We start from the raw sequence: 27,891 nt of genomic DNA on the forward strand, positions 1-27,891 counted from the left end.
ACACACAAACCCATCACCTAAAGATGTTTAAAATCCATAATCTATGGGCCTACTCCACATATGCAGCCATAGGGTCCAGGGTCAGTCTGTATACAGACCCACAGGGACATATACGCACATATATATATTATAATCCTCCATTAAGTCCATAATCTATAGCTCCAGTCCATATAGAGATCCATAGGGTTACATATAACAATAATATAGACCCCCTATAGGGTCCATAATCTAGGGTCAGTGCATAGTGAAACCACGTGGTCATCAGCATGGCTACTTAGTTCCCCTTGATGCAATGCGCATGCGCAACCCCAGCCAAGACGAGCACGCGCAATGCGTTCGACCGACGGGCGCGTCCCCCCCCCCCGCCCCTTCTGATGGCCGCGCATGCGCACGGAACCGGCCTCGAGCAAGTTTCGTCGCCGCGGAAACCCAGCGGCGGCCGGGCGGAGAGGTTGCGCGTGCGCACTAGCGTTTCCCCCTTCCCGAGGGGCCGTTAGGCGCGCGTGAGGCTCGAGGGCGCTTTGAGGAGGTGCGCGCGCGCGCGGCTTCAGGGGGAGGGGCAGGGAGCGCGCGGCGGCGGGGGGCGCTGAAGGAAAAAAGGCGCCAAAGTTGGCCCCACCTGTTGAGGCTAATAGAGAGACCGTAGCTTGGGTCAAACACGCCCCATTTCGGTAGCTATTGCCTCTCCACACCCGGTTTACCTCATGAAAAGGCTCACTTGCCCCTCCCCTTGCATGGCCTGCCTTCCTGTGTCAACATGGCGCCAGAGACCTATGCCAACATGGTGTCACCAGAGGGCCAATAAACCAAGAGAACCGTGTCTGTTACCTCACGAAAAGTTGGCCTGGTCGCCCCCGGCTTGGCAATACCTCTCGTGTCAATATGGCACCAGAGACCCATGCCAACATGGCGTTGCGATGGCCAGTTAAGCAAGAGAACCATGTCTGTTTTACCTCACGAAAAGTTGGCCTGGTCGCCCCCAGCTTGGCGATGCCTCCTGTGTCAATATTGCGCCCCTGCACACAAAACGGGCCAATGTAATCTCACCGGAAGGCCAAAAAAACCTTTATAATCATGTCTATTTTACCCCATAAAAGTGTCAAAAGGGGGCCCCTGCTTGGTGTTGCTTCCTGTACTAATGTGGTGCCTGGATGCTCCTGTGCTTAAAAAGTGCCAGCATGTAGACACTGGAGGGCCACAAAACCTAAATGCCCATATCTATTTTACCTCACGAAAGGTGTTGATATAGGGCCTGGTTGCCTCCCTTCTATGTTGTATGAATATGGCATCCAGCCCCCACACCAAAACCACACCAATATCATGTCACCCACCGAAGGGAGCAAACCCCCAAATGACCATCTCTCCTCTCATGAAAGATGTCGCCGCGGGGCCATGGCATTGCCTCTTGCATCAGTATGATGCCCTATTCTCTACCATAGCTGCACCAAAAATGGGTCTATTTGCCTCCCCCATCCTGGCCAGAAAAGCGCCAAGATGGTATGCCAATGGGGCAAAAAGTCTAAAAAATCACATCTGTTTTACCTCATAAAAGGTACCAATGTGGACCTTGGCCACCCATGGTTGCCCCAAATACTCAAAACTCCCTAGTCGTTGTCTCATGGGAGATGTGTGCTTAGGAGGAGAGAAAACAATGCTAGATAGATAGATAGATAGATATGGCACCCCTATTCCTGTTCAGGTGTTTAGTGGAAATGGAGTTGAACATGGGCATGGTTTTCACCCTGTTTTGCACAACGCAGCAGCCACGGGATGCCCTGTTGATCCCACCTTTCCGCACATCCAGGCCCGATTCTGCTTTTCCTCACACTGGTGTACATCTGGAGTCACTCCACTAGAATCAACCGAGGTATACTGGTGTAAAGCAGAGGCCCAGTGTGAGGGGAGAATTGGGCCTAGCAGGCCGTATTAACGCCCATCCCAAACTGAGGATCTGGCCCACAGGGTTTGGCAAATGTTCCATAAGAGGCATGTAAACATTTCATCCTCACGACATTCCTGTGTGCTAGAGATTGTTAAACATTTAGCTCGCTCGCTATCAATCAGGGCAAACTTTGTGCCAATGTCCGTAGCCCACGCCTCCCCACCCAAGTATATAACCACGTCTTTAATTTCCGCTAACTTCACCGGGGTTTAAGTACATCTTAAGTGTTTTGCTGAATTAGGGCCTTAGATTATGAGCTCTTTGGAACAGATGCCATCTTTTTGTTACGTATGTACAGCTAACACAATGAAAAGAATGCATAGTAATGTACTCCCATGTAAATCCAAAGAAATTCCAGTAAGTTGACTACGCCTCTTTCTATTTACACGGACATAAGTGTAATAACTAACAATAAATACATTTGTGGGGCAAAGGTCTTTGGACCAGGTGGACTTTGGATTCTAGCAACCAAAGATGCTCTTGAGCTTCTCATTTATACAAAGTTTCTAGAATTATAAAGGGACCTTATTCAGAGTTTCAGGCCCATTGGCTTTAATTAACATATGATCATTAATTCACTTGGCCACTTTGTGCCACCAGCAAACTGGGAAACAGTTACGTGATGGGAAAGAAAAGAAGGGATTTCTCTCACAAAACCTGCTTCAATTTAGAAATCAATTCAGTTAATAGATTGATAGATATTAAGTACAGAAAAGATCATTTTTCATGTAAAGACCACAAGCAATAGAGGAGGTAGTTAAATGGGTGTCTGCTTGTCTGGATGCAACCTGAATCTGTATGGCCCTTTTAAATCAATTTAAGATTCTGCACTCAAGGGATGGACAAACAGGTGTAACTTTTGTGTGTCCACAGGATCAGAGCTTCAGCATCAAGTGGTGGGGGTGCTGCATTGTGTTTCTTTCTTGCTTTAATTTTAGCACTTGGGAAGATGATGAAGAAAACGTTTGCCCCTCCACTGGCAAAACCCCATGTCCTTTCTTTGAGGGAAGGCCCTGAGCATCATGTGAAGAAGGGGGTTGCAAGGGCAAAAGAGGCCATTATCCACACGCTGAGCCAGGGCCATCCAGACATCGATGTGAAGCGGTGGAAGAAATGTAGGGTAGCAAAGGAAGAGGATACGGGCCACGTGAAAGGTCCAGCAACACCCCAAGATGTAGAAAATAAACCCAAAAGGAGCTTAACCAAAGCGTCAGCTAAGGTGATTTAACATCAGAATCTCATAACATGAATACAAATTTCCTTTCATTAGTTCCTATGTAGTTGCATCTCTAAAAACTGGCATATAAAATCTCCCTACACATTCTGTGTTAAGCATTAGATGGATATGATTAGCTATTTAAAAAAAATGTTTGCAATATATTTGAATCCCATGCTATCAACAAACCATTGCCCCTTGATCCCAAGCGCTAGCCTGTATTTGGGGCTTCCTGGGGTTATTTGCATGAGGATGAGAAATCAATGCTATGAGAGGGGGATGTTTGTTTTGTAATCTGCTGTTACCCCTTTTTAACCTGAATGGTTAGCCAATTTTCAGTATCTATTGGTTTGCTTCCATTAGGAGGAGCAAGTGATGATGAAGGTGGTTTTTTTTTTTTTAATGATGCAATCCTGTTTATTTACAAAGAACGTACAAAGTCCTGTATCCGCTTGTTTTCTCACAGTTTCAAGCCTCTTTTCAACCAGCACTCTGCCTCAGAAGCTTCCGCTCCCTTAGCATTTTCCCGGAGTTGTGCTTCTGGTGCTTTTTCTGCTCTCTCCTTGCCTTCGCTCGCAGTTCTCTGGTGTTCGCTCTCACACACACAGCTCCCCCTGCTTAATCAATTAAGATGGGCTGTTATTAGCAGGAGAAAAAAACTTTTTGTAGTGATAATCAGGATGGCCCATTTCAAACAGTTGACAAGAAGGTGTGAGTAACAGTAGGGGGAAAAATTAGCATGGGGAAATAGTTTTTACTTTGTGTAATGACCCTTCCACTCTCAGTCTTTATTTAAGTCTTATTTAATGGTGTCCAGTTTGCAAATTAATTCCAATTTCACAGTTTCTCGTTGGAGTCTCTTTTTGAAGTTTTTTTTGTTGGAGAATTGCGACTTTTAGGTCTGTAATTGAGCGACCAGGGAGGCTGAGGTATTCTCTGACTTGTTTTTGAATGTTATAATTCATTTTGACTACTGTAGCATGCTGAGCGTTTTACATCTGTGCAGGTACCTAGTCTCACAGTCGGGGTCCACCCTCAGACAAACAACCTACCTGGCAAGGGGTGCTCTGAGAATTGAAGCATGCAAAGTGCTTCCGGTAGGAAAAGTACTAAGTTGTCGCGTTAAATATTAATAATGTTATTTCCCAGGATTTGGAGTGTCTCTCTGACAGCGCCATTAATGATAATGTCCCGGCTTGAGACTGAAAATAAATATTAGCAAAGGATGGTGTTATGTAGCCCTAAAAGCAATCTCAGAAGCCCCTACATCATGGAAACTTCTCAGAGGGTGGTGGTGTCCAGGAGCTTAATCCCAAACAGAAGCCCGTGTAGCAGCTCTGAATTTGCTAAATTAAAAGAACCCTTATTGGATCTCTGTTAGAGTTAAGTCCAGCTGTTATGCGTGATGCCATTTGCCACTCACTCTGCCTTGCCTGTGCCTCTGTTTTTAGGAGATGTGTCACCTCACTGACTTGCAGTTTGAGGAAATTGTCCAGAGTGTGCTGCAGAAGTCTTTGCAAGAGTGCATGGGTAAGTCTTCAGGGCCTCTTGAGCAACTCCAGCTCATCACGGGAAACCTCAAATGAGAACAACTAAATTGGTACCCCGTGAAGTATTTATTTGGATGAGCCAGACATTTTGTAGATATGAATTGTTTCCTGTCTCTTTTAACGGACTAAAACATGTCCTCAATGTGCCTGAAAGCTAGAATTTTAGCTTCTTCAGCGGTTTAAAAACATCATGAGTTCTGATCGTGAGCTGGAATAAATTGACATCACTTCTTTGACGGCGCTAGGCTTATTTATACCAGGTGAGGGTCTGGCCTGGGGCCCAGTTAAGACAATCTTGTTCCCTTGGCATGTCAAAACAAAGGCCACCGTGCCCGAATCACCATGCCATGGCTTTTGTCTCGGGCTCTCAACGTGCTGGGGGCATCTCGGCCTGCCAGAGCACGTAAAGTTTCATGCAAATTAAGAGGACCCTCCCCCCATTTTATGTTGACTCTGAGAAATCATTTCCGTCAGAAGCAAGGCATCATGAATTGTCCCCATCCCACAGCATGTGAAGTTTCCTGCTTAAATATTTTGTGGGTGTGTTTTTGATTTTAGGTCCGCCTTATGCCTCTGGAGGTATAAAGAAGTAAACACCCCTGTATTGCAAGCTAACTTTGAGTGATGCCAGTCCTGATCTGTGCTAGCAAACATCGCTGGTTATCACCAGTGCATAACTTTCCTAGTTTAGACTTGGCCCGACTTTCTGCAGGAGAATCACTTGGTAGGAATTCACAGCTTGTGTTAGGCGCAAGATCAGACTGGATCATCATAATGCTCCCTTCTGGCCTTAAAGCAAATAAATCATCTTAAAGACTCAAGCACATGCTTAACCTGGGGCCTGTGAAAACTTAACGGCAGTGTGGCCTAGTGCATAGAGCACCGTCCCAGGACTAGGAGACGTGGCCTGCTGGGTGACCGTGGGCAAATCGCTTCCCTGTGCTGTGCCTCAGTTGCACCACCTGTGAAGTGAGAATAATGATACTGACCTCCTTTGTAAAGCACTTTGAGCTCTCTTCTGATGAGTGCTAGATATTATTGATTTGTATTATTATTTAAGGGGTGCCGCAGCGAGTCACTTTACAGGGTTGCAGCCTGTCTAGCTGAAATGACAGCGTGCAGAAAATCTGTCGGCCCCCGGAAATGCATTTCCCTCTGTAACCCAATTAATTAGCTGGATCGACATCCAACCTTTAAAAGTGTGACGTGTCATGAGATTATAACCATCTAGGCACACTTTGAAATGATAAAATGTGTGAGCTCTAATCTCAATTTGCAGAAGAGTCCAAGAGGCCATTTCGCCAGGCAGAAGCTACCAAAGCAGCAGAACCACAAGGTTTAAAGAAGTGAGTGTATATCAGTCCCTGGGCAATCAATCCCCATTATCCTGCAGTATATTGGATTAAGCCTTGCATTAAGATTGTAGGGCCAGTTACCCTCAGAAATACGTCCTTCAGCCAAAGGGTGAGTTCCCCGCCTTGCGTAAACTGGTGTAACTCCATTGAAACTGGACACTAGGAGGTTTAGACTTGAAATTAGACAAAGATTTCTAACCATCAGAGGAATGAAGTTCTGGAACAGCCTTCCGAGGGGCGTAGTGGGGGCAAAAGACATATCTGGCTTCAAGACTAAGCTTGATAAGTTTATGGAGGGGATGCTATGATGGGATAGCCTAATTTTGGCAATTAATTGATCTTTGATTATTAGCAGGTAAATAGGCCCAGTGTTCTGTGATGGGATGTTAGATGGGATGGGATCTGAGTTACTACAGAGAATTCTTTCCGGGTGCTGGCTGGTGAATCTTGCCCACATGCTCAGGGTTTAGCCGATCGCCCTATTTGGGGCCGGGAAGGAATTTTCCTCCAGGGCAGATTGGCAGAGGCCCTGGAGGTTTTTTGCCTTCCTCTACCGCACGGGTCACTTGCTGGAGGATTCTCTGCAGCTTGAGATCTTCAAACCTCAATTTGAGGACTTCAATAACTCAGACATAGGTTAGGGGTTTGTTACAGGAGTGGGTGGGTGAGATTCTGTGGCTTGCGTTGTGCAGGAGGTCAGACTAGATGATCATAATGGTCCCTTCTGACCTTAAAGTCTATGAGTCAATGAATCAGATCGCCACCATCGGGGGATCTGGCCCAAATTTCATAAGTCCCAGCATAAAGCCTATCTATGAGGTGTGTGAACCAAGGTTACACAATATGCTCTTCTCCTCCTTCTAGCTAGTTGTTTCCAAATAGCGCTAGCTGGGCAAACACAGGGGAGGCATCCCTTATCTGTAGCCATGGAAACAGAGGGAAAAGAACCCATGAGAAAGAGTGACAGAGTCAGGCCCGTGTGAACAGTCAGGGGAGCAAGGAAGAGAAGGCCAAGGAGGGAGGGAGAGACGAGGGGGCCTGTTACCTGGAAGAGAGTCTGGAAAAACCAGAGCAGCTGGGAACTTTAACAACTGAGGTTAAAGCAGAAGGAATTCAGAAGCAGACAGTGGACCTTCTGTCCTGCGGCAGTTCTCTTCTGTTCTGTCCAGGGTCTTATCCCACCTTCATCACCCTCGTAAAAATATAAGGAAAACGGCTCTCCTTTGTGAAGCGTGGGGAGATCTACTGACTGCGTAAGAGCTAGGTATTGTTATATTAGTAAGTGACTAACGTTGGTCTCAAGTGCTGTGTTCATCCTCTCCCCAGAGGCAGGGTCCCACGTGTGCTGGAGGGTCTTGTTTTGGTAGGGTTGTGCGATACCTCCACCCGCTGCTGTGTGTTTCTTTCCATGAAGGGAGGGAGGGTGGGTGGAGCAGTGCTCCTGCGGTTGGGATGGTCCTGACTTCCAGTGGCTGGCTCTGAGAAGACTGGTCACCCAGAGTTCCCGTCCCGCATATCCTGGGCCCAGACTGTGAAGCAGAAAAGGGCCGCGCCCTCGAACTGGACTCAGTCGGCTTGTGAAATCCTGATATTTCGACACTCATGTTCCTCCCGAATTGGGGAAAGTGTCAACATTTTGAGCCGGTGTTCTGCTAAAACGTGATTCAGATCTACATAGAAACGGGGATGTGAACTGGTGACATGTCAGGTTGACGTCAGCTGCCACAGGGTTTCTGGGGAGTTGTACATGCTTTTGGGCAGGGACTGTCTCTCTCACGGTGTGTACACACTGTGCCTGGCACACGAGAGGCCTGTGGGTCCCACCACCTTAGACGTAATCGATAGTAGTAATCCATATTTCCATTCGTTCTTGTGAATCAGAGCAGCGGTGGGGCTGGGAGGCAGGAATCCTGGGTTCTAGTGCTCAGCTGTTTAGAGAAAGCAGTGGGGAGTTGAGATCAGGATCCCTGGGTCTTAGTCAGAGTTCTGGTAGGGTAGTTAGCGCTGGAGGAAATGGGAGGAGGACTCCTGGGTCCTATCCCTGGCTGTGGGAGAAGAGTGGCGTTAGAGCAGCGGCAGGGGAAGGTTTAGCAGTGAGAACAGAGGACTGGATGTCAGATTTCCCAAATTCCCATCCTGGCTTTGCCTCTTTCTTCCCTTCTCTGTGACTGTGTTTCAATTAAAATGTCCTCATCACGCCTTCAGTTAAAATGGGCCGAGTGTCTTGTGATCACCAGAGGAACGCAAATGTGTGTCGCTGCCATTCGCGCGGAGCATGAGGCTGCTACCATTCCCAGGCATTGCGTATAACTAAGCCAGCCTCCTCATGTTTGTTTAGTTTATCGACTGGGACCTTTTGCCTTTTTTAACTTCGTTTGTTGCAGGGAGAGCGGGAAGGGAAATGCACCCGCTTTAGAAGCGTAAGATATGCTCTGGCCTCTAGATGGTGCATGTTCTCTGTAAAAATATTATCCACCCAAAAGGAACTGTGTGAGAAAAAACCAAAAAGCAGGATATTCAAAGGGGTGCAGAGACTCGATCCCCCTCTCACGCCCTGGGCAAAACGGATGTGAAATGAGAACTGTTGTCTTTCCATATCTTTTTTGCACTGTGTAACTGACTAATATGATCTATCTATAGCTCCATGCCCGCTCTCTCTCATTGATAAAAGCAGGTGTACTGTCATCTTTAAGATACTCAGATTCATCTCCTGTGAACAGTGAGTCGAGAGGTCGTCTTTTTGTTGTGTGTTTGTGCGGCCCCAGCAGGTAATCCAAACGATAAATAACAATCATGAATTGATCCTCGCCAACGTTTGTTTTAGGGAGACTTCCGAAACATCCCGACCTGCAGGGAATTTGGTACCGCACAGCGATGAGCCGAAAGGAACAGTCTCTGCCGTGGACCTAAAAGATCCTCTGCCTAAAGCAAAGAAACGCAATAAACTTTCTTTAAACAAGATGAGAAAGGAAACACGTAAGTCTTTTGTGTGTGCAAAGACAGATATGGCCAATGATCAGGGCCTTGCCGGCTGAGGATGAGAAACTGATGAGCCAAGTCAGGTGTTTCTTTGGTGCAATCCTGCTTATTTACCAAGATTGTCCACAAAGTCTTGTTTCCTTGAACACAGTAGACACACATAACAGCAGGCAGTTTCTTTAAGCCAGGGCTGAAGTAGGATTTTAGCCCTCTGCACTGAAGTGCGTTTCCCCGGATGGAAGCAGAGATGTGGAGGAGTTTAAGTATGAGAGACGTGTGCTCCAGTACTTGTCACCTACCAGCAGGCCCGTGACTTTGACCTGCCATGTGGGAAGACTTCTGCCTTAGTTCTTCAAGCCCAGTGGGGACGCAGAGGGAAAAAAGTATCAGAGGGGTAGCCGTGTTAGTCTGGATCTGTAAAAGCAGCAGAGAATCCTGTGGCACCTTATAGACTAACAGAGGTTTTGGAGCATTTTTACAGAGGGAAGAAAGTAGCTGCTGGAAGGTGACACTCCCCCCATGCCCCCCACTGGGATGAGTGACTGAAACCGGAGTTCCCATCCAGACAAAGAATAACTCCACTGCCTGCAGTGTCACAACAGCCCTTGTCTGTGTTTTGAAGTCTTGTGTTTTCTCTTTGTTGCCCGCAGATGAGGGCCCGGAAGCAAACAAAGAAAGGCGTAAGCGTCACCAGAAAGGAGAGCCAAAGAAAATAGTTCAAGGCTACACCCTGATCGCTGACCAAGAGGAAACGGAGGAAGGAGGAGAAAGCACTTTCAGTGAGCTCAGGCCCGTGTTTCTGAAAGTTTAATGCAGGGAGAGGAGGGGCCGAGAGGGAAGCCTGGGTGTAAATTGAAGAAACCTGGCGACTTCCAGCACTTAATTTGGCACTGGCCCCACACCTTCCAAAACCATGGGCAGTCCTTGTCTACATTCAAGGAAATTAATCTGGATTAGTTAAAGGTGTGAATTTAAACTGGATGATGTAGGAATGTTCCCGTTCAGCATAAAAATGGCCTTCGTAGTTTAATAATCCCAAGTTTAGAAATCAGTGGCTCTCAAAGCACATCGCACTCTTTGATGTGTTTATCCTCACAGCAGCTCTGTGGGGTAGGTTATCCCCATGGTACAGGTGAGAAACTGAGGCACAGAGAGGAAGCTTGTGGCACTGCAGGAAACTGACAGGTTTTGTAGGTTCCAAGGCCAGAAGAGACCTCTGTGATCATGTAGTCTGCCACACAAAGGCTTGGTCCAGGCTAGCTCACCCAAGATAGTTCCATCAAATTAGAGATGCCCATAAATCACCCTGTGTAGTGATGTTGAGATTAACTATATTGCGGCCGGTTCCTTGCCTTTGACGTCCGATTTTGGAGCCTCCAGTTTGTGCAGGGCGCTCGTAGTGGGCCTGCAGCTGCTGTGTGTTTGTGTTGGCTGTGCTGTAGATCAGTGCGTGGCGTGGGTCCAGTGTTCTTATCCCAGCTGTGAGAAATGGCGGCGTCTTAGCAGTGATACAGATCCCTCTGTTCTTCCTGAAGACTGGACGTGCAGCCAAAACACAGGTAAACAGGAGAGCAGCCTCTAGGTCACCAGCTCAAATCTAGCCCAAGCTGCTAGTGATTATTTGATTGGTTGTCGGGGGGAACAGGTTTGTTAGCTTCAGTCTAAATTCTAAAGCACAAGTGTCCTTGTCACAAAAATCCTCCACAGTAGGGCCTAGAAAGCAGCTTTTCCAGGCCATTCTCCTCCCATTTAGTCACACAAACAAGGGCCGTTTAGGGCTGGATTTTCCACAAAAGCTCTCCTTCTCGCTGGCCTGAGAGCTTTGGAAACCCTTTGGAAATAGGTTTCGCTCTCTTTTGAAAACCCAGGGCTGGTTGCAAGAGCTGAGAATTCTTGAAATTTGTCCTGGTTGGTGCTGAGGCTTTAGATCCAACCTGATTGCAATTCTGAGGCAAAAATCACCTTTCCATTGCTTCTGCTCCGACAGGCCAGGAGGATTTCTCCTCTAAGTGTCCTGGCATTCAGAATTAGCAAATCCTTCATTGGCTTCAGTGCAGCCAGCAATGCTGATTTACACTAGCTGAGGATAAACAGATACATAGACGTTTTAGGGGCCATTCTGAGCACAGAGTCTGACTTCCTGTGTAGCACAAGGTGGAGAATTTCACCAAGGATTCCTGCATAACTTCTGTATGAGCTATAGCAGGTCTTTGAGAAAGACAGCCAGTCTTCGTTTAAAGCCTCCGAATGCTGGAAAATCCACCTGTCTGCTAGATTGAAAAAGCTGTCTAGTATTAGAAACCTTTTCCCCATGCAGGTGCTCACAGACTCTGATGAAGTCACGTCTTAATCTGCTCCTTGAACTAAACAGACTGAGTTTCTTTAGTCTCGCATTGCGACACAGGTTTCATTTCGGCAAGGTTGAACGCTTCGTTCTGGCGTTACCAGTTTGACTTTTGCATTATGTTATATTACATTATCTTAGATTAGATGAATCGAAACAAAACGATATGGTAAGGTTGAAATGAAATCTTTCATTTCACGAAAAATTCTGAGATTTCTACTTCGCACCCCCAACGCGAGATTAAACAAAATGTCACAATTCTCAGACTTTCCCCAGGGGAGGCTATTTCCCACTCAGCTGTGACAGTTGACACAGTTCGTTTATTGCAGACCTGCAGTACAAAAGCTGCGATGTACCCGAGGAGACGTGGTCGGGATCTGAAAACGAGGTCGTCTATGCTACCTACGTGCCTGGGTCGATCATCTGGGCCAAACAGTTTGGCTATCCATGGTAGGTGTCACTGCCCTGTGCCTCAGTTTCTCCTCCCAACCTTTGTCTAGTTAGACCTTGGGATAATGTCTGTCTCTCACGCTGAGCCTGGCACAATGGGAGCCCTGATCTTGATTTAGGCCTCTTGCTGTTCCTCTCTTATAAATAATTTAAAAGAACACGGTGGCACCATTGGAGATCAGGCACTGCACCAACAGGTAGTGAGAGACAGTCCCTGCCCCAGCAAGCTCACAGGCTCAATAAATAAGACAAGCACAGGGTTATTTTTCTGAATGGGGAAGAGCTGGGGCCTAGAGACATTGGGGCTACGTCTTCACTGCACAGATAACTTGGGCTCTTACTCGGGTGTTTCCCCTATCTTGGCTGCCGTCCGCACATGCAGTGGTGCTTTTGAATCTGGCCTGGCGGTGTGCTCAGAAGGACAGACAGGTTCGCGTTCGCCCACAATTCGCTGGGGACGAATCATGGAGTGGCTCAGCTTACTGGCGTGTTAAGGACCATGAGATGCGCCCCTGAAGTCCTGGCGACACACGGGGCATCTCAGCACCGGTGAGAACTCAGCACCTCAGATACGGCTCTGCAGAGTGGCTGCTCACGCCTGGGCTAGGCTGATCGCTCAGGCTAACTCTTCCGTGAAGACAGACCCCAGATGGCTCCCACCCAGAGTCTGAGGCAGAGCTGTGAATCAATGGGTGAGTCCCACTGCAGTACCTTTCCAAATCCCTCCCACCCATGGCCTCTGGTGTTACATAGGGAACTATTGGTGCCGCTGGCCTCTGAGTCAGACGTAAAACCAAAGATCACATCTACACTTCACAAGTAAAATTCCCACTGCTCGTTCTGTTTTACTTCCCCAAATTCCCCCTTCCACTTTCAATGGGATATGAAAATCTTTCTTCATCTCCCACCCCAAAGTGCTAAGCCGTGTTGGTGTGCACCGTTTATCTGCTCCTGTGCACCACCTCAGAGGTGGCTGCATCTCAGCACTTGGTGAGGGATACCTGTATAAGGAGCCATCCTGCCCAGCGGCAGTTGCATCTCAGGACGGGATGAGGGTTCCCTGTATCACCATTCTGACCGAGAGGCGGCTGCATCTCAGCGCCAGGCGAGGGATCCCTGTATAAACAGCTGCCCCACCCTAAAGGTGGCTGCATCTCGGTGAAAGATCCCTGTATAAACAGCTGCCTCATTCCACCCCAGAGGTGGATGCATCTCAACAGTGGGGGAAGTGATACCCGTGTAATATGTGTATATCAGTGTTCAGATGTCCTGTGAACTTCACAGGTGAAAGAGACTAGAAATGCCAACAGATACCAGTTGCGTGGCAGCACGGTGTGCTCACGTTCCATTTTGGGACTGGCTCATTAGCCCACGCCTGCTTGGGGAGCCAGAGGTTGGGAATACAAGCTGCAGTGCAGAGGGCCTGGCCTGCCTCCCACATGATCTTGTTTTCTTCCACACCGGTGGGATCAGAGAGATGCCAGCGAAAAACTCTCCAGTGGAGACTGGCTTGCTGGGGTCTTTACAACAGCTGACTGCTGGAATCCCTTGCTGCGCCGTCCAAGTGTCCCTTGGCCTTTCTGGGCACTCTGCAGCCGCAGCTGCCATCTTCAGCTGAAAAACACAGACAGGCCTCTTCCCCTGATGGGAAGCTGGCAAATCTCCGTTGCTCAGCGTAGCCTCCCCCAGGTGCTTTGCCCCCGCAGGGCGATGCATGCAGGGAGACCCATGCATGAGCAGGCGTTCGCCTGAAATTTAAGGGCACTGTGCTTAAAAGACAATTGATTCTTACACAAGTTAAATGGGGAACAGCTCCCAGTTCCTCTCCCGTTGTTGTTAGCGGGAGTTTTACCAGGCCTGTGAATTTACAGATTTTATGATGGCAGATGGCTATTAAACCTCAGGACCTTAGCAACAAGAAGGTCGAGGCTATACTTACATTTTTCCAGCACAGGGATGTCGATTAGGGGTGTGATTCATTTATTTTTTTAAACCGATGGAGCTATGCCAGGAAAGGGCCTGGGCTATACTGAAAAGTTACGTCAGCATGGCAGCTTTTGTCGGGGGGGTGAAAAAGCCTAGTGTAGACGCAGCTGTGACTGTTAAGGTAGGCCTGATCTACACCAGAAAATTAGGTCGGCTTAACTGCGTCAGTCGGGGCAGTTGTACCGCTGTAGCGTGTGAAGTGTAGACATGCCAATAGCTAACTTCGTTTGGGGAGGTGATGTTCCGACAGCAACAGAAACCCCCCCTTTGTCAGCAGGAGCGGCTCTGTGTATTTTGCTGCCCTAAGCCCGGCAGTCAGGTGGCTTTCGGCGGCGTGCCTGTGGGAGGTCCGGTGGTAACGCGGATTCGGCGGCATGCCTGCGGGAGGTCTGCTGGTAACACGGATTCGGCAACATGCCTGCGGGAGGTCTGCTGGTAACACGGATTCGGCAGCATGCCTGTGGGAGGTCTGCCAGTCCCGTGCCTTCAGCCAGGGCCGCCCAGATGTGGGGGGGCAAGTGGGGCAATTTTCCCCAGGCCCCGCAGGGGCCCCCAGGAGAGTTTTTCGGGGCCCCTGAAGCAGGGTCCTTCACTTGCTCTGCGGGCCCTGGAGCTTCTTCTGCTCCGGGTCTTCGGCGGCAATTCGGCAGCAGGGGGGTCCTTCTGCTCCGGGACCCACTGCCAAAGTGCCCCAAAGACCTGTGGCGGGGGATCCTTCTGCCCCGGGACCCACCGCCAAAGACTTCAGGCCCCCTGAATCCTCTGGGCGGCCCTGCCTGTGGCGTACCTGCTGCCGAATTGCCACCAAAGCTGCGGGACCGACAGACCTCCTGCAAACATGACGCCGAAAGCCACCAGACTGCCGCCCTCACAGCAACCGGCAGGCCGCTCACCGTGTCTTGCTGCCTCAGGCACGCACTTGCTGCGCTGGTGCCTGGAGCTGCCCCTGATGGTCAGGATAGGCTCCGTCCCCCTCCAGGCTTCTGTCAAGATAGTTTCTGTAATGTAGACCTATCCAAAGCCTTCATGTAACATAATTCTACTGGGATAACCATGCCTATACCAGTTCAGGGGAACCAACGTAAGCTTTATTGGCGTAAGTGCTTTTGCCATGATACATCTGCGTTCACAGTAGAGGGTTTGCCAGCACAGCTATACTGGGATAGCTAAACCTGCCAACGAGGCCTTTTGAAACAGAACGACATCCCAGAAATGTGCACTGTCGACTCAGAGATTCATAGGTTCAGAGGCAAGAAGGAACCATTGTGATCATCTGGTCTGGCCTGCTGTATTACACCGGGCATGGGACTTCCCCCGAAATAATTCAGAGATTTAAGGCTTGTCTTCACTACCGTCACTACCAAGAGATGGAAGATATGTCAGCAGGAGACACCGCTTTAAGTCCATGTAACTTACATTTGTGTGTGTGTGTGTGTGTCTGGTTTTTTCACACCCCTGAGCGATGTAAGTTGCATCAACTTTAGCGATAGTGTAGACAAGCCCAGAAGGAGCTCAGACTGTGTGGATGTTTTTCTGGAAGATATTCTTTACCAACACAACTTGCTGGGCTACCTCCGAGATCGTCATGTCAACAGATGTGTTATCCACTATCCACTATCCACAAATGTGTTATCCACTGCACTACTCCCACTTCTAGTACCCTTCTAGAAAACGATAGTGACTTTTCAGAGGCCAGCTGGCTTCCTGGGAGTGGACTACAGTCGAAAACACAGCCGCTGGCTGTGTGTATCTATCTTGTTCCCTTCCTCACATTTTATTCATTGCATCCTGCTCTTCTGAGGATCCTTGATTTCAGGGATGGACGGAGCAGGTTGACTGGACAGTGCTCTAAACGTTGGTACCACATAAAGCAACTCCCACCTTTTTGTGTGTTAACTTCTCAGAGGAAATCAGAAAATTAATGGCCCGACCTGAACTACTGTTCCCCTTTTCTTGTGCATGCAGGTGGCCTGCCATGGTGGAGTGTGACCCTGACATCGGGGAGTATTTCCTCTTTTCATCTCGGCTAGATTCTCTTCCTGTAAGCGGTATTGTATTTTACACTGGGGGTCACACACTTTGTGAACTCATTACACCCACCAGCGGGGGCCATTCCTCCAACAAGCCCCCTGTGTGCCACCCTCCCATCCCCTTCTATGTTGGGGACTCCCTACATCTCCCCATCCCCATACCAGGAGCTGTGTGTGCCCCCCATTCTCCTTACCCCTGTCCCCACCTCCCCTTCTCATGGCAGGGCTCTGTGTGTACCCCTCTGACACGGAGTCACCGGGCAATGCTCTGGAACTACCCCATACGAAGCCAGGCAGGACTCTGGGGGAGCCTCCTCTCTCGGCGCAGACTGTCTCCAGGGCAAGAAGCTTACTCAGCTTCGGCCTTCCTGGGTCTGATCTCGGAGCAGTTTTCCCCAGCAAGTCCGCCCAGGCGGGGTCCTGGGGAAGCCAGAGGGTCCTGCCCCCCAACTCCGCAGTCAGACAAGACTCTCAGCCAGCCAGTAAAACAGAAGGTTTATTAGACGGCAGGAACACAATCCAAAACAGAGCTTGTAGGTACAGACAACAGAACCCCTCAGTCAGGTCCATCTTGGGGCCAGGGAGGCCAGAGCCCCGTCTGGCCCCCCTCCATTTCCCCAGCCAGCTCAAAACTGAAACTCTCCAGACCCTCTTCTGGCCTTTGTCTCTGTCCCGGGCTAGGAGGCCACCTGATCTCTTTGTTCTCCAACACCTTCAGCTGGTACCTTTACAAGGGAGGGGCCCAGGCCATCAGTTGCCAGGAGACAGAGTGTCGGCCATTCTCTGTGCAAACAGCATCGCACTGGCAAGGCTCTGCAACAATCACACCCTCTTATCCCACCACCTAGATACTTAATAAATGCATAGGGGAAACTGAGGCACACACACAGTGTTCAGAGAAGACATTAAGAACATTCCCACTTTGTCACACCCTCCATACCTCCCCCCCCATGTATAACAGACTTCCCCATCTTCTCATATTACCGGTGTGGTTGACACAGCTTCTGCTGAGTCCATATACACCTTGGCTGGTCATTTATCAGCCTCACAGAACAAAGGATGCTCTCTCTGTAATCTCCCCTGCAATCCCATGCCAACCAAACCTTTCATGCCACTGAAAGGGTTACCTCACTGAGGACCTCAACCAGACAGCATGGATTTAGCAGGGACACCTCACCTACCATGTCTGTCTCCAAGGAGTTAATGTAACAATCTGAACCAAAGTTAATTCAGTCCTGTCCATTTCTCTTTTCAGTCCAAGTACCATGTGACGTTTTTCGGCCAATCTGTCAGCCGCGCCTGGATCTCTGCGACCATGCTGAGGAACTTCCATGAGTTTTCCACAGAGAGCCTGGGTTTGGTAAATAGTGGGTTCCCCCAAGGATCTGTGCTGGGACTAGTGCGGTTCAACACATTCGTAAATGATCTGGAAAAAGGGGGGTGAACAGTGAGGTGGCAAAATTTGCAGATGATGCAAAATTTCCAAAAATAGTTAAGTCCAAAGCAGACTGCGAAGAGTTACAAAGGGATCTCATTAAACTATGGCAGACAAAATTCAGTGTTGATAAGTACAAATTAATGCACATTGGAAAAAATAATCCCAACTACATGTACCAAAACCATGGGGCCTAAATCAGGTTGTTCACACTCAAGAAAAGGATCTGGTAGTCATCGTGGATAGTTCTCTGAAAACATCTGCTCGATGGCCAGCGGCAGTCGAAAAAGCGAACAATGTTAGGAACCATTAGGAAAGGGAGAGATAAAAAGACAGAAGATTTCATAATGAATCCATGGTACACCCATATCTTGAATACTGTGTGCAGATCTGGTCACCCCAGCTTAAAAAAGATATCTTAGAATTGGAAAAGATGCAGAGAAGGGCAACAGAAGTGATTAGGGGTATGGAACAGCTTCTGAATGAGGAGAGATTAAAAAGCCTGGGACTCTATCACATCTATTCTTGCTCGTCTCTTTTCTAGAGGTCTGTAAAATCATGAATGGTGTGGAGAAAATGAATAGGGAAGTATTATTTTCCCCTTTGCGTAACACAAGAACTAGAAGTGACCCAATGAAATTAATGGGTAGCAGGTTTAAAGCAACCAAAGGGAAGTATTTCTTCACACGATACACAGATACCTGTGGAACTCCTTGCCAGGGGATGTTGTGAAGGCCAAAAGTTTAACTGTTTTCCAAAAAGAAACAGATAAGCCCCTGGAGGATAGGTCCATCAATGGCTATTAGCCAAGATGGTCAGGAGCACAACCCCATGCTTTGGGGATCTGTAAACCTCCTCCAGAAGCTGGGGCTGGATGACGGGGTGGATCACTTGAAATTCCAGTCCCACATCCAAGGCCAGAGGGCCCAGGTTTCACAACGCCACAGCAATGTTTTAAGGTGGTGCCAGGTCCAGGAGGCAGTCGATTATGGAACTGGTGTATCCAAATGGATTAATGGATCATCTGACCAGATCCTTCAGTTTAGACCAGGCTTGGTCTCTCAACACAAACATTCTGGCCTGAGTGTTTCATGTAGGAGGTTTTCTGTCCATGGACCTATTTGCAACCTGACAGAACAGGTGATGTCCCTGTGATGGTTCTAGGCTACCCAGGACTGGGAGTCACTGTTTCCCCCCCCGCCCCAGCTGCAGCAAGAGGAAGACTGGGTGTCCTCTCCCAGACACATCCGGTCTGTTAGCTGCCCAGCAGTCTCCTCTTCCTTTTCCTTTGCCTTGCAGGTTAACAATAGGTGCACTCCCATCCCCATGCCCTTCTAAGCATTCCCTTGTAGCGTCCAGCCCTCACACTCCCCAAAACACCAGCTTGTTTGATTCAACTCAGGCTTGCCATGTAAAATACTACAGCGCTGAGATATATTTATAGTGAAACCAATCGTAAGTGTATTAACAAAGATCAAGATTTAAGAGATAGCAACCAAGAATAATGGAAACAGAAGGATTATATCTAAAATAAAACTGTAACATGGTTCTTGAGACTAAACAGGCTAAATCAGTTTATCTTACCCAAATATCCTTTGCAGCATTGCAACCAAGCCTGGCTGAGATCCCATTTTCATGAATGTAATCACACTGCCTGATGACATCCTAGATGTAGGATAAAGTGGTGTCTCTCTTGGCTTCTCCTTATATTCTCCAAAGCGCGTTGTTAATGCCTCAGAGTCGGGATGATCTCGAGTGTGCTGCCTACCGGCCGCATTCACATGCCCCTGCTGATTTCATGTGTAAACGGCTCCTCATGTTAACTTATAATGCTTATTTTACGTGGGGATTGACAGAGACAGGTAGAATAAACGTCCTTTGTCTGGAGAAACCTGCCTTAACACGGACTTTGGGAACTCATTTTTAGCATACATTCATACATAACTCCTTACGTAATATTTGTATGTGCATTTCACAATGATGCAAATGACCCTGCCTTTCATTTAAGACCTTGCATGACCTTGGCTTGCCTTTAAGACCTTACATAATATTCTTTGGTGACTCAGAATGTACAGGCTAGCAGCAGGATATTCTTGTTACCTCCTTGCCAGTTAGCATAGTCCCCATTCCTGCTCCAGAATATCTCACAGCCCTGGATCGATATTGGATACTTTCCTATTTCCGTGGGACAAGGACCTCCTGTATTTTTTCTCACCAGTACTCCTGATGGTCATTATCAAACTCAGGCAAGAGCACAGCCGAATAATCTGTATAGCTCCTGCTTGGTGGAGACAGACGTGGTGTTCAGACCTCCGCAATCTGTCCTTACTGTCACCAGCGGCCAAAGACCTCCTGATGCAGAACCGTGGATGAGTGTTGCACCCAAAATTTCAACTGTTGCACCTCACAGCATGGTTCATCAGTGGTTGTGTGTAGGGGAAACCCATTTCTCAACAGCTATCCAGAACTATCCTCTCTAACAGTAGGAAACCTTCCACAGGAACTACTTACAAAGCGTTTCTCCATTTGGATGGCTCTCCATCATGTGTCTCCAACTCAGGCTAACATTCACACAACCCTGGACCATCTTTTGCAAATTAAGTAGTCGGGTTTAACGCTCAACTCTGTTAACATGTGTCTAGCGACCATTTCGGCTTTTCATCCTCAAATAGATGCCAAGGCTGTTTTTTCCACACCTGATCACAATCAGATCCTTGAAAGGTCTCAATGGATTATTCCCGGTGATCAGAGAACCAACACCATCTTGGAACTTGACTTTGGTCTTGTCTGCTCTTACGGACCTTCCTACGCAGTATGCTCTTTTCTGCACCTATCAGCAATGGTCACATTTTTAGTGGCCAATAGACTAGATGCGTTGCTCATGGATCCACCGTACACAGTTTTCTACAAGGACAAAGTCCAGCTTAGGCTACACCCCAAATTCCTCTTCAAGGTGGCGTCTGACGTACATATGAACCAATCTGTCCACCTTCCCAGTCTTTCCAAAGCTGCATACCACCAGGGATAAGAGAAGATCCTCTCAGACTCAGTGTTTCTCGCACGTTGGCTTTCTAACTGGACAGAACAAAGCCTTCCTGGCATCTTCCCATCTCTTCGTGTCACACATGGAACGCATGAGGCACGTCGTCTGATAACTCGGAGATTCTCCATGTGGATCCCCAGCTGCATCACCATGGGAGTAACGCCTCCTGATAGACTCACAGCGCCCTCCAACAGAGCAACCTCAGCTTTGGCAGCCTTTCTGGCACACCTCTCAATTGTGGACGTTTGTCAATCCACACTGTCACCAAACTTCACTCACTGTCGGCTGCATCGAGGCAAATGTGGACAAGGCAGTCCTGCTGCCCATCTTCCGAGGAGACTCCAAGTCCCTCCTCCTGGCGTATCAGATCAAGAATCAGCTACCGTGTCATGGACTCAAAGAAATAAAAAAAGCTACCTACCTTCTGATGACCGTTGGGTCTTTGGGCTGGACTGCACACGTCCATTGTATGACTCACCTTCCTTAGCCAATGCGTCGGCATCTGCTACTGAGTTTTGGTGTGAAAGAACTGGAGGAGGGATGGGGCATCTCTGCAGTTTATAGCCTCACTCACAGCTTAAGTAGTTGGCATTGGGCAGGGCTGCCCCTACCGGCACCACTGGGGAAAACTCTCCGGCACTGATGCACGAGGCCCACGCACACCCACAGCCATGGAGGTTGGGTCAGGAGCAGGGAGATCTAGTTCCTGCCGCTCTGTATCACACGCGAGACTCTTTTCTGCCTCTTTTCCCCCTCCATTTTTTATGGCTTTGGTCTATTTTTTCAGTCCTTTTAAAAACCAGCTGGTGCGTAGCCGTTTAGGAAATGTGCTTCCTCTTGATTTCTAGATAAGGCAAGGGTGTCAGTTTGCGGTCCTATGATTCATCGTACCCATGGCCTTTGGGTCAGCAGGACTTGCTGGTGCTCTGGCTTCAGTTCTTTGTCTAGATGGTACACTCTTTGGTGTAGGGACTGTTTCTCGCTCTCTGAGCCATGTCCAGCAGACTGGGGCCTCAATCCCTGAGTGGACCTTCTGGGTGCTAAGTTAATACAGCAAAAGGGTCCCACACATAGTGGCCCACTCCTCGGATCCCTCTGTTCCCCCTCAGGGGTTCTGTGTGTGCCACCATGCAGTCTGTCTCTGTTTCAGAGACTTTTGGCCTCATACCGGAGGGCTCTGTGTGCCTCTCATTCCTCTTCCCCCCTCACCTAGTGTCCCCCGATTTCTCCCGGGGGACAGACCAGGACCCAATTGTGCTAGACAGTCGAACAAACAGCTGGTGCTCTTCCTCTTGGGTGAATTTTTCCCCTGGCAAGGAGCTGGTGGTACCAGAAAGATTTATGCTCTGCCCCTTCACAGAAGAGTGGGCTGTGTCTTTCTTATTGTCACTGGCCCTGGTGGGGCAGTGACAGAGAGAAAGTTTTGACACATTTTAGGCACCACAGGAAGACCAACTGTCTCTCGCTCTTTCAGAAGACGCTCAGGAGCAAAGATTACCGCCAGAAACTGGATTCTGCTGTGAGGATGGCGAAGGAAGCTGAGCGGATCAGCATTCAGGTATGAACACCGCTGGACTGCTGAGGTCAGACCAATCAGCATCCACCCAGCATCTTTGCTGGTTTCCCTGTGGGCGTTGGAGGGGGGTAACGCTTGCTTGCTCTTTGGATCTGGGAACAGATAGGCTTCATCTTCACGGTGTAGTTACTTGTATTGGGTCAATCGAGTGCTCCTGTTAACTTAGGGTGACCAGATGAGAGGAAGAAAATATCGGGACACATGGGGGAGAGAGGAGGGGCTGAGCAAAAAATAAAACCCATCAGAGTGCTGCCAGCAGAGCAAAGAAAAAAATAAAAATAAAAAAGCAGAGTGCTGCAAAATATCGGGACAAATTGCGTCGGGATGCAGGACAAACGCCTCAGTATCGGGACAGTCTCGATTTTATCGGGATGTCTGGTCACCCTATGTTAACTCGACCCAGTCCACACACATCGCTCATCTTCTGTGATGCTAATAACTTGAGCTTGTTGGGATATAGGCTAAAGCCTGAGTGAGGACGAGCTTGGAATATCTCTCCCCAGCTCTGGGAGGGAATGGGAGCTGGTGGTTGGAGCAGGGGGGCTGGGAGGCAGGACTCCTGGGTTCTCTCCCCAGCTCTGGGAGGGGAGTGGGGGCTGGTGGTCTAGAGCCAGGGGGCTGGGAGCCAGGACTCCTGGGTTCTCTCCCCAGCTCTGGGAGGGGAGTGGGGGCTGGTGGTTGGAGCAGGGGGGCTGGGAGGCAGGACTCCTGGGTTCTCCTCCCCTGTTACTCCTCCTTGAGCAAGCATCCGATGATTTAGTTTCCCTCGGAGGGGTATGGTGAAGGTTAATCATACAACGGTTATATGATGCTTTGAGATGAGGAGGCTTGAGCTTGTTTACACAAGGAATTATTCCTGAGTCACTGAGCCTGATGAACACCCTGTGTAGATGCTTTTGGTTCTGGAAGAAGAGGGCCTTATTCAGACTGTGGTAGTGGTTCTTTATGGCTATGGGGCCGTTTCCCAGTCTCTTGTCTACACAGTGTCCTCTAAACACCTAGATGCCTTCTCGGAGCAGTGGGTCTTGTCCGGAGTTCTCTGTCTGCGGTCCCTCATGTTGAGCCTACGACCTTTGCTCCATTTGTGCATTTGGAGTTAAGTCCTTTGTTAAATCCTGGTTGTTTGGCCTCTCAAGGGGGCAGTCACTCAGTGGACTCCACCCACGGCTCCCAGGATTTCAGCAGATGTTTCTCTTTTCTTCCCCTCCCTCAGGAGAGAGTGACGAGATTTGGATTTGTCAGTCGATCCAGTGAGGGAGGATTGCTTGAAGCTCACAAGGACTCGGAAGGTATCGTGCTGTAGCCTGGAGCTTTCCCCCTCGATATCCCCCAGGTCAAATGGCAGATGGTTGAAGAATTTCACCCAGGTCCCGCTATACTGATCCCACTAACTTGTGCAGGACAAAAGGATCTTCCAGTCTGGATCGGAAGAGAGGAAGCGGTGGGGAATCCACTGCTGCCCTGAGAAGTTAATCACCCACATGGGGAAAAAATCAGTGCCTTGTTTGTGATTTGAACGTGTCTGTCTTTAGCTTCCAGACTCTGGTTCTTTTCCGCCTTTCTCTGCTTGATTAAAGAGCCCTTTCGTACCCCATCTTTTCTCCCTACATCGCGATCAAGTCACCTCTCCATCTTCTTTTCAGAAGCTAAACAGAGCACACTTCATTACGTCTCTCACTCGCCAGCATTTTTTTCAGCCCTCCAATCCTTTTGGTAGCTCTTCTCTGCTCCCTCGCCAGTCTTTCAACATCCTTCTAATGATGATCTTGTCTGACCTCCTGTATGACACAGGCTGCAGAACCTCAAGTCATTCTTTGTTTGTTTATTTAGACTGTAAACTGTTTCAGGCAGGGACCTTTGGTGCAATTGTAAAGCAGCTCGTTTAAAAATAATGGTAATTCCGGTCATTGGTGTTTATCTAGCAGTGGGTCAGGATTGCATTCAGCACTCCCATCTCAGAGGGGCTAAGGAGGCAGATTTAATGGCTAGAGTCCCCGCTAAGTCTTGTGTGTTGTTGTCCTATAGCATGATTTTCACTCAGAGGAAACATTAGCGTCCTCTGTTTTAAACAAGGTCTGATTACAGGATTGTGATGGTCCCATCGGGCCTCAGAATTTATTAATCACTCCTATTTTTCAATGGGGAAACCAAGGCACGGAGAGATTTATGTGATTTGCCTAAGGTTCCACACACAGTTTGTGGCATGGCAAGGAACTGCATGAGGGCGAAATTGGTAGCAGGAACTACCCGTGCGGCCCTGTGGCCAGAAGTAGCAGCAGGTTGGTTTTATTCCCTCTGTATTAAATCGCCCGGGCCGAGGGGCAAGTGCCTCCTTTGTCCCCCCACCGCCCCACTGGGCTTGCTGCCACCAGTGGCGCTCTCTTTTGGAATAATGATACATCTGCTAGGATTTGACGCTGGTTCAAATTTGCAGTAAGTTTATCATAAGGTGTTAAAACGTGTGCTCTGGAGAGCAAGTTATTGTTCTTGTCTTCTAGAGCTATTCAACATGGCCCAAGAGCCCAGTGAAGAGAAGCAGCCCTGTGATGGAAATGAGAATATGGTACGTCAAACCAGAGATGGGAAAAGAAAGGGGTTTGTTCTCTTGTTTCCATTGATTCCGTCTCTCCCCCTACCCACCCTAACAAAAATGCCATATAGTAAATGCATCACTAATGGTTTCAGCTACAACCATGCCCACAAAGATTATTGGACTGTTAGCCCCTAGGAGATGCTCAGTTTGCTTAGTTTATACAAGCGAATAAGAGAAGATCTCGCAGACCAAAGCAGGAGGAGTTCCAACGGCTGACTGCTGCAGCGTCTTTAAATTGAGGAGTTTAAAAAAAAACTGGATTTCTTCCTAAAAAATACTGGGATTTGTGAAACCCAGGTTCGGTTCACTCACTCTGTGACTTTGCATAAGTCACTTAGATCCTTGTCTACATGAACAATGAGTTTGCAGCATGATGGGGTCTGAATGTGGCATGAGCTAGCTGTCCAAGTGGACCCTGCTAATTTGGATTAACAGTTCATTAATGCGCTTTGAGGACTACATCAAGCTGCATCAAGGAACTGTACGATCCATTCATTTCTTTTTAAGTCAGCGCTCCCCTAACAGAGAAAATGAGCTTACAGTGTAACAGTGACTTAAAAATGTCAGGTGTTGGCACATCTACCACGTCCCTCGGTCAGTATTTCCAGGGGTTAATTACTCTTCCTGTTAAAAACGTACCCCTTAGTTCCAGCCTGCATTTGTCATGCATTGGATCTTGCGCTGCTTTCATCTGCTGGACTAAAGAGCCCTTTTCAGAAATCTTCTTCCCAGGCAGCTCTTCATGGACTAGGATCATATCATCTCAGATGAGCTAGATAGACCACGAATTGATCATAGATTATCATGCCAGAAGGGGCCATTATGCTCATCTAGTCTGACCCCCCCGGCATAACAGAGGCCATGGGGCTGAATTAATCCTCGTCGCTCTTTTCTGAACCTTTTCCAATTGGTCAACACCCGCTTAAAGTGTGGGCGTCGGAGCTGGACCCAGCATGGCAGTATAATATATATATTCTTTTTCATGTCTGACTAACCAATACTTGGATTCTAGGTTGCGACTTCAGATTTCGAGGAGAAAACCTTTCTGAAAGGTTAGTGATACAACCCACCTACTGCTGCCATGCCTTTCAACGCCAAGGAAGGTAAAGTACCTCCTACCATCCTGGCTTTCACGGAACAGGAGGAATTGGGAAGTTGACTTTCAGTTGCCTTAAACTCATGTATTCTTGTCCAAATCAGCCAGGATGAAATTTGTATCTGCTTCAGGCAGCAGGCTCTGTACAAACGCAGAACAAACAGACGGTCCCTGCCCCAAAGGGATTACAGTCTTGTTTGTCTAAGACAAGAGGTAGAGACAGACAGAAGGATGAATACAAGCAGACAATGAGGCAGTGTGGGTTAGCATGACTGGCAGATGTCTTAGCATACGATAAAAGAGAGTTTTGAGGCGGAATCTGTAGGTGGATAGATCTGGTTGCGTCCAATTGGAAACGGAGGGCTTTAGTCTCAGTTCAATTCCCTCCCATCATGGTTGGCACCAGCTGGCCTCCTGGCTAGCAACTTCAGCCATGAGGCCAAGGATTGAATGGACCCAGAGATCAGAATCCCTTCCCAGCCACCGCGGGGAGCAGTGTAAACGCACTGGAGTAGGAGTGCAAATCAGAAAAGCTGGGAGTGGACGATGGGATGGATTTCTCAATGATTGTTCTGTTCATTTCCTTTGAAGCGCCTGACATTGGCCACGGTCGGAAGACAGGATACTGGGCTAGATGGACCATTGGTCTGACCGAGTACGGCCGTTCTCATGTAGTAATGGAGCCTTTAAGGGATTCATCTTCATGTTCTGTCCCCGTGCCATAGGGATCTTGTGGGAAGAATTTGGAGAATCCTGATCTATGAGGCTATGTTGATTCATCACTTGATTTCCCACTGGGAGAGGAGGGGAGGGTTTATGGGTCTCTGGTATGATTAATTCTTCCTTTCCCCTGTCGTATTCTGAGGATTGCGTTTGGTCTCTCTTCTTTGCAGGCCTTAAGAAGAAGTTCACCATTCTGGGAAGCAACAGCTCAGGATCCAGCCAGCCGAAATCGGCAGCAGGAGGCAACAGAGTTAACCTGACACCGTCCCGTCATGACAGCTTGAAGCTGGAGCTGGTGAAGACATTGCAGGTGAAAGACAATACCACCAGGAGCCACCCAAGGTCAAGTAGCAGTGATGAGATCTTTGAGGAATTCCAAGAATTGGGGGAGCTGGAGAAGGCCAAGGAAGCACGTGGGAGCCAGAAAGCGGAGAAAAACGAATCGTCGGAAGAGAGTTGCTTGGTCTTGTTTGAAGAGTAGCCATTGAAATAACAAAGCTGCCATGGGCCACCAGAGCTACCTCCCTGAAGGTAGTGGAGATTAGAGAAAAATTAGAAAGTGCTTCAGAAAAGTGGCCGGTAGGAAAGTCAATCTGGTTTGAACTTGGTTAATGTTTGATGAAGATCTGAGACCGTTGGGACAGCAAATGTGGATTTTAACATCCAGCTCTCCCCCTTCTCAAATATTCATCTGTAAAGATAGGGGGAAAAATCCACAATAAGTGACCTGACCTGTTTTCTTAAAACTTACGGTGCTGGATCTTGTTTTATTCTGGCAGCCTCATGTAGTGTGTCGTTTCCTTAGATTCCATTGGCAATGAGTGATTTAAAAAACAAAACAAAAACAGTTTTTGATCACTCAAGGAACTGGTTGATGGGGGTTGGTTGACGGGGTCAGATCCTCAGCTGGCGTCGTCAGTGGAATTACACGGATTTACATTAGCTACCGATAGACTCCTGTGTCTAAATTGTTGCCTTTTTTTTGTAAAAGTGGTACATTAAGGCTGAGATTTCCAGAGTCGTCTGATGAATATGGATGGTAAAATCAACAGGAACTGGGTATCCAGATCTGAAAGCATTTGGCATCATCAGAGTCCTTGATCTAGATTCCCATGCTCCTGTTCTATAATCTGTTATGTTCTAACTCCAGTGATACCTGGACTTCCTAGTTGCTACTGTTGTGTTTAACTAGTTACTGGATTTGTGGTTTTATGTTTATTTGTTACAAACTTGTAAAAAAGACTGGCTTCTATTCATCCACTAGGGTGAAATTTGCCCTGTAGAGAAAACCAACCCTCTGAAGGCATAAGTGGACATAAATAGATCTTATCCACAGAGATAAATTTCATGCAGAATTTAGCCCAGGTTAAGGGTTGAATAAAGGTGGCAGAACTAGGACTTGAGTTTATGGCTGTGACCGCCATCAGGTTAAACACTCATTTACAAGTAATGGTTTACACGTTAATAAAATCCTGCAGGCAGGCTGGGTTCTTGTTACCTGGTTGTAGATAAGCTAAAGCGTGATAAAAATCCATTTCTTGGTTCATTACGGTGTCTTTAACTCCATTGTTTT

General features: G+C 48.2%; 1 protein-coding gene across 4 annotated transcripts; it reads left to right on the top strand.

The window, feature by feature from the left end:
- The first annotated feature begins 424 nt into the window (after positions 1–424).
- On the top strand, positions 425–27,864 carry ZCWPW1 (zinc finger CW-type and PWWP domain containing 1). Of its 4 annotated transcripts, none has more exons than XM_032762951.1 (15): positions 425–529; positions 2,881–3,161; positions 4,610–4,688; positions 5,988–6,054; positions 8,888–9,039; positions 9,693–9,821; positions 10,485–10,601; positions 11,716–11,836; positions 15,788–15,863; positions 17,108–17,212; positions 21,805–21,888; positions 23,120–23,195; positions 24,405–24,469; positions 25,512–25,551; positions 26,489–27,864. In XM_032762951.1, exons 2-15 carry the CDS (start codon positions 2,892–2,894, stop codon positions 26,797–26,799), a joined length of 1,692 nt encoding a protein of 563 aa, XP_032618842.1. In that variant the 5' UTR covers positions 425–529; positions 2,881–2,891; the 3' UTR covers positions 26,800–27,864. The 4 variants fall into 4 exon arrangements, with proteins under 4 accessions (XP_032618842.1, XP_074926477.1, XP_032618843.1 ...); XM_075070376.1 differs by having other exon boundaries at positions 21,808–21,888; XM_032762952.2 differs by lacking the exon at positions 25,512–25,551 and having other exon boundaries at positions 26,489–26,664.
- Positions 27,865–27,891: the final 27 nt, after the last annotated feature.

The sequence above is a fragment of the Chelonoidis abingdonii genome, chromosome 11 (assembly GCF_003597395.2).
Source record: "Chelonoidis abingdonii isolate Lonesome George chromosome 11, CheloAbing_2.0, whole genome shotgun sequence".
NCBI classification, from domain to species: domain Eukaryota; kingdom Metazoa; phylum Chordata; order Testudines; family Testudinidae; genus Chelonoidis; species Chelonoidis abingdonii.

Bases quoted from the DNA above. Each gene is read 5' to 3' on its own strand.
- ZCWPW1 (XM_032762951.1), top strand. From the start codon at position 2,892: ATGATGAAGAAAACGTTTGCCCCTCCACTGGCAAAACCCCATGTCCTT. The intron at 3,162-4,609 runs GTGATTTAACAT...CTCTGTTTTTAG, and splicing joins TAACCAAAGCGTCAGCTAAG to GAGATGTGTCACCTCACTGA. The intron at 15,864-17,107 runs GTAAGCGGTATT...TTCTCTTTTCAG, and splicing joins CTCGGCTAGATTCTCTTCCT to TCCAAGTACCATGTGACGTT.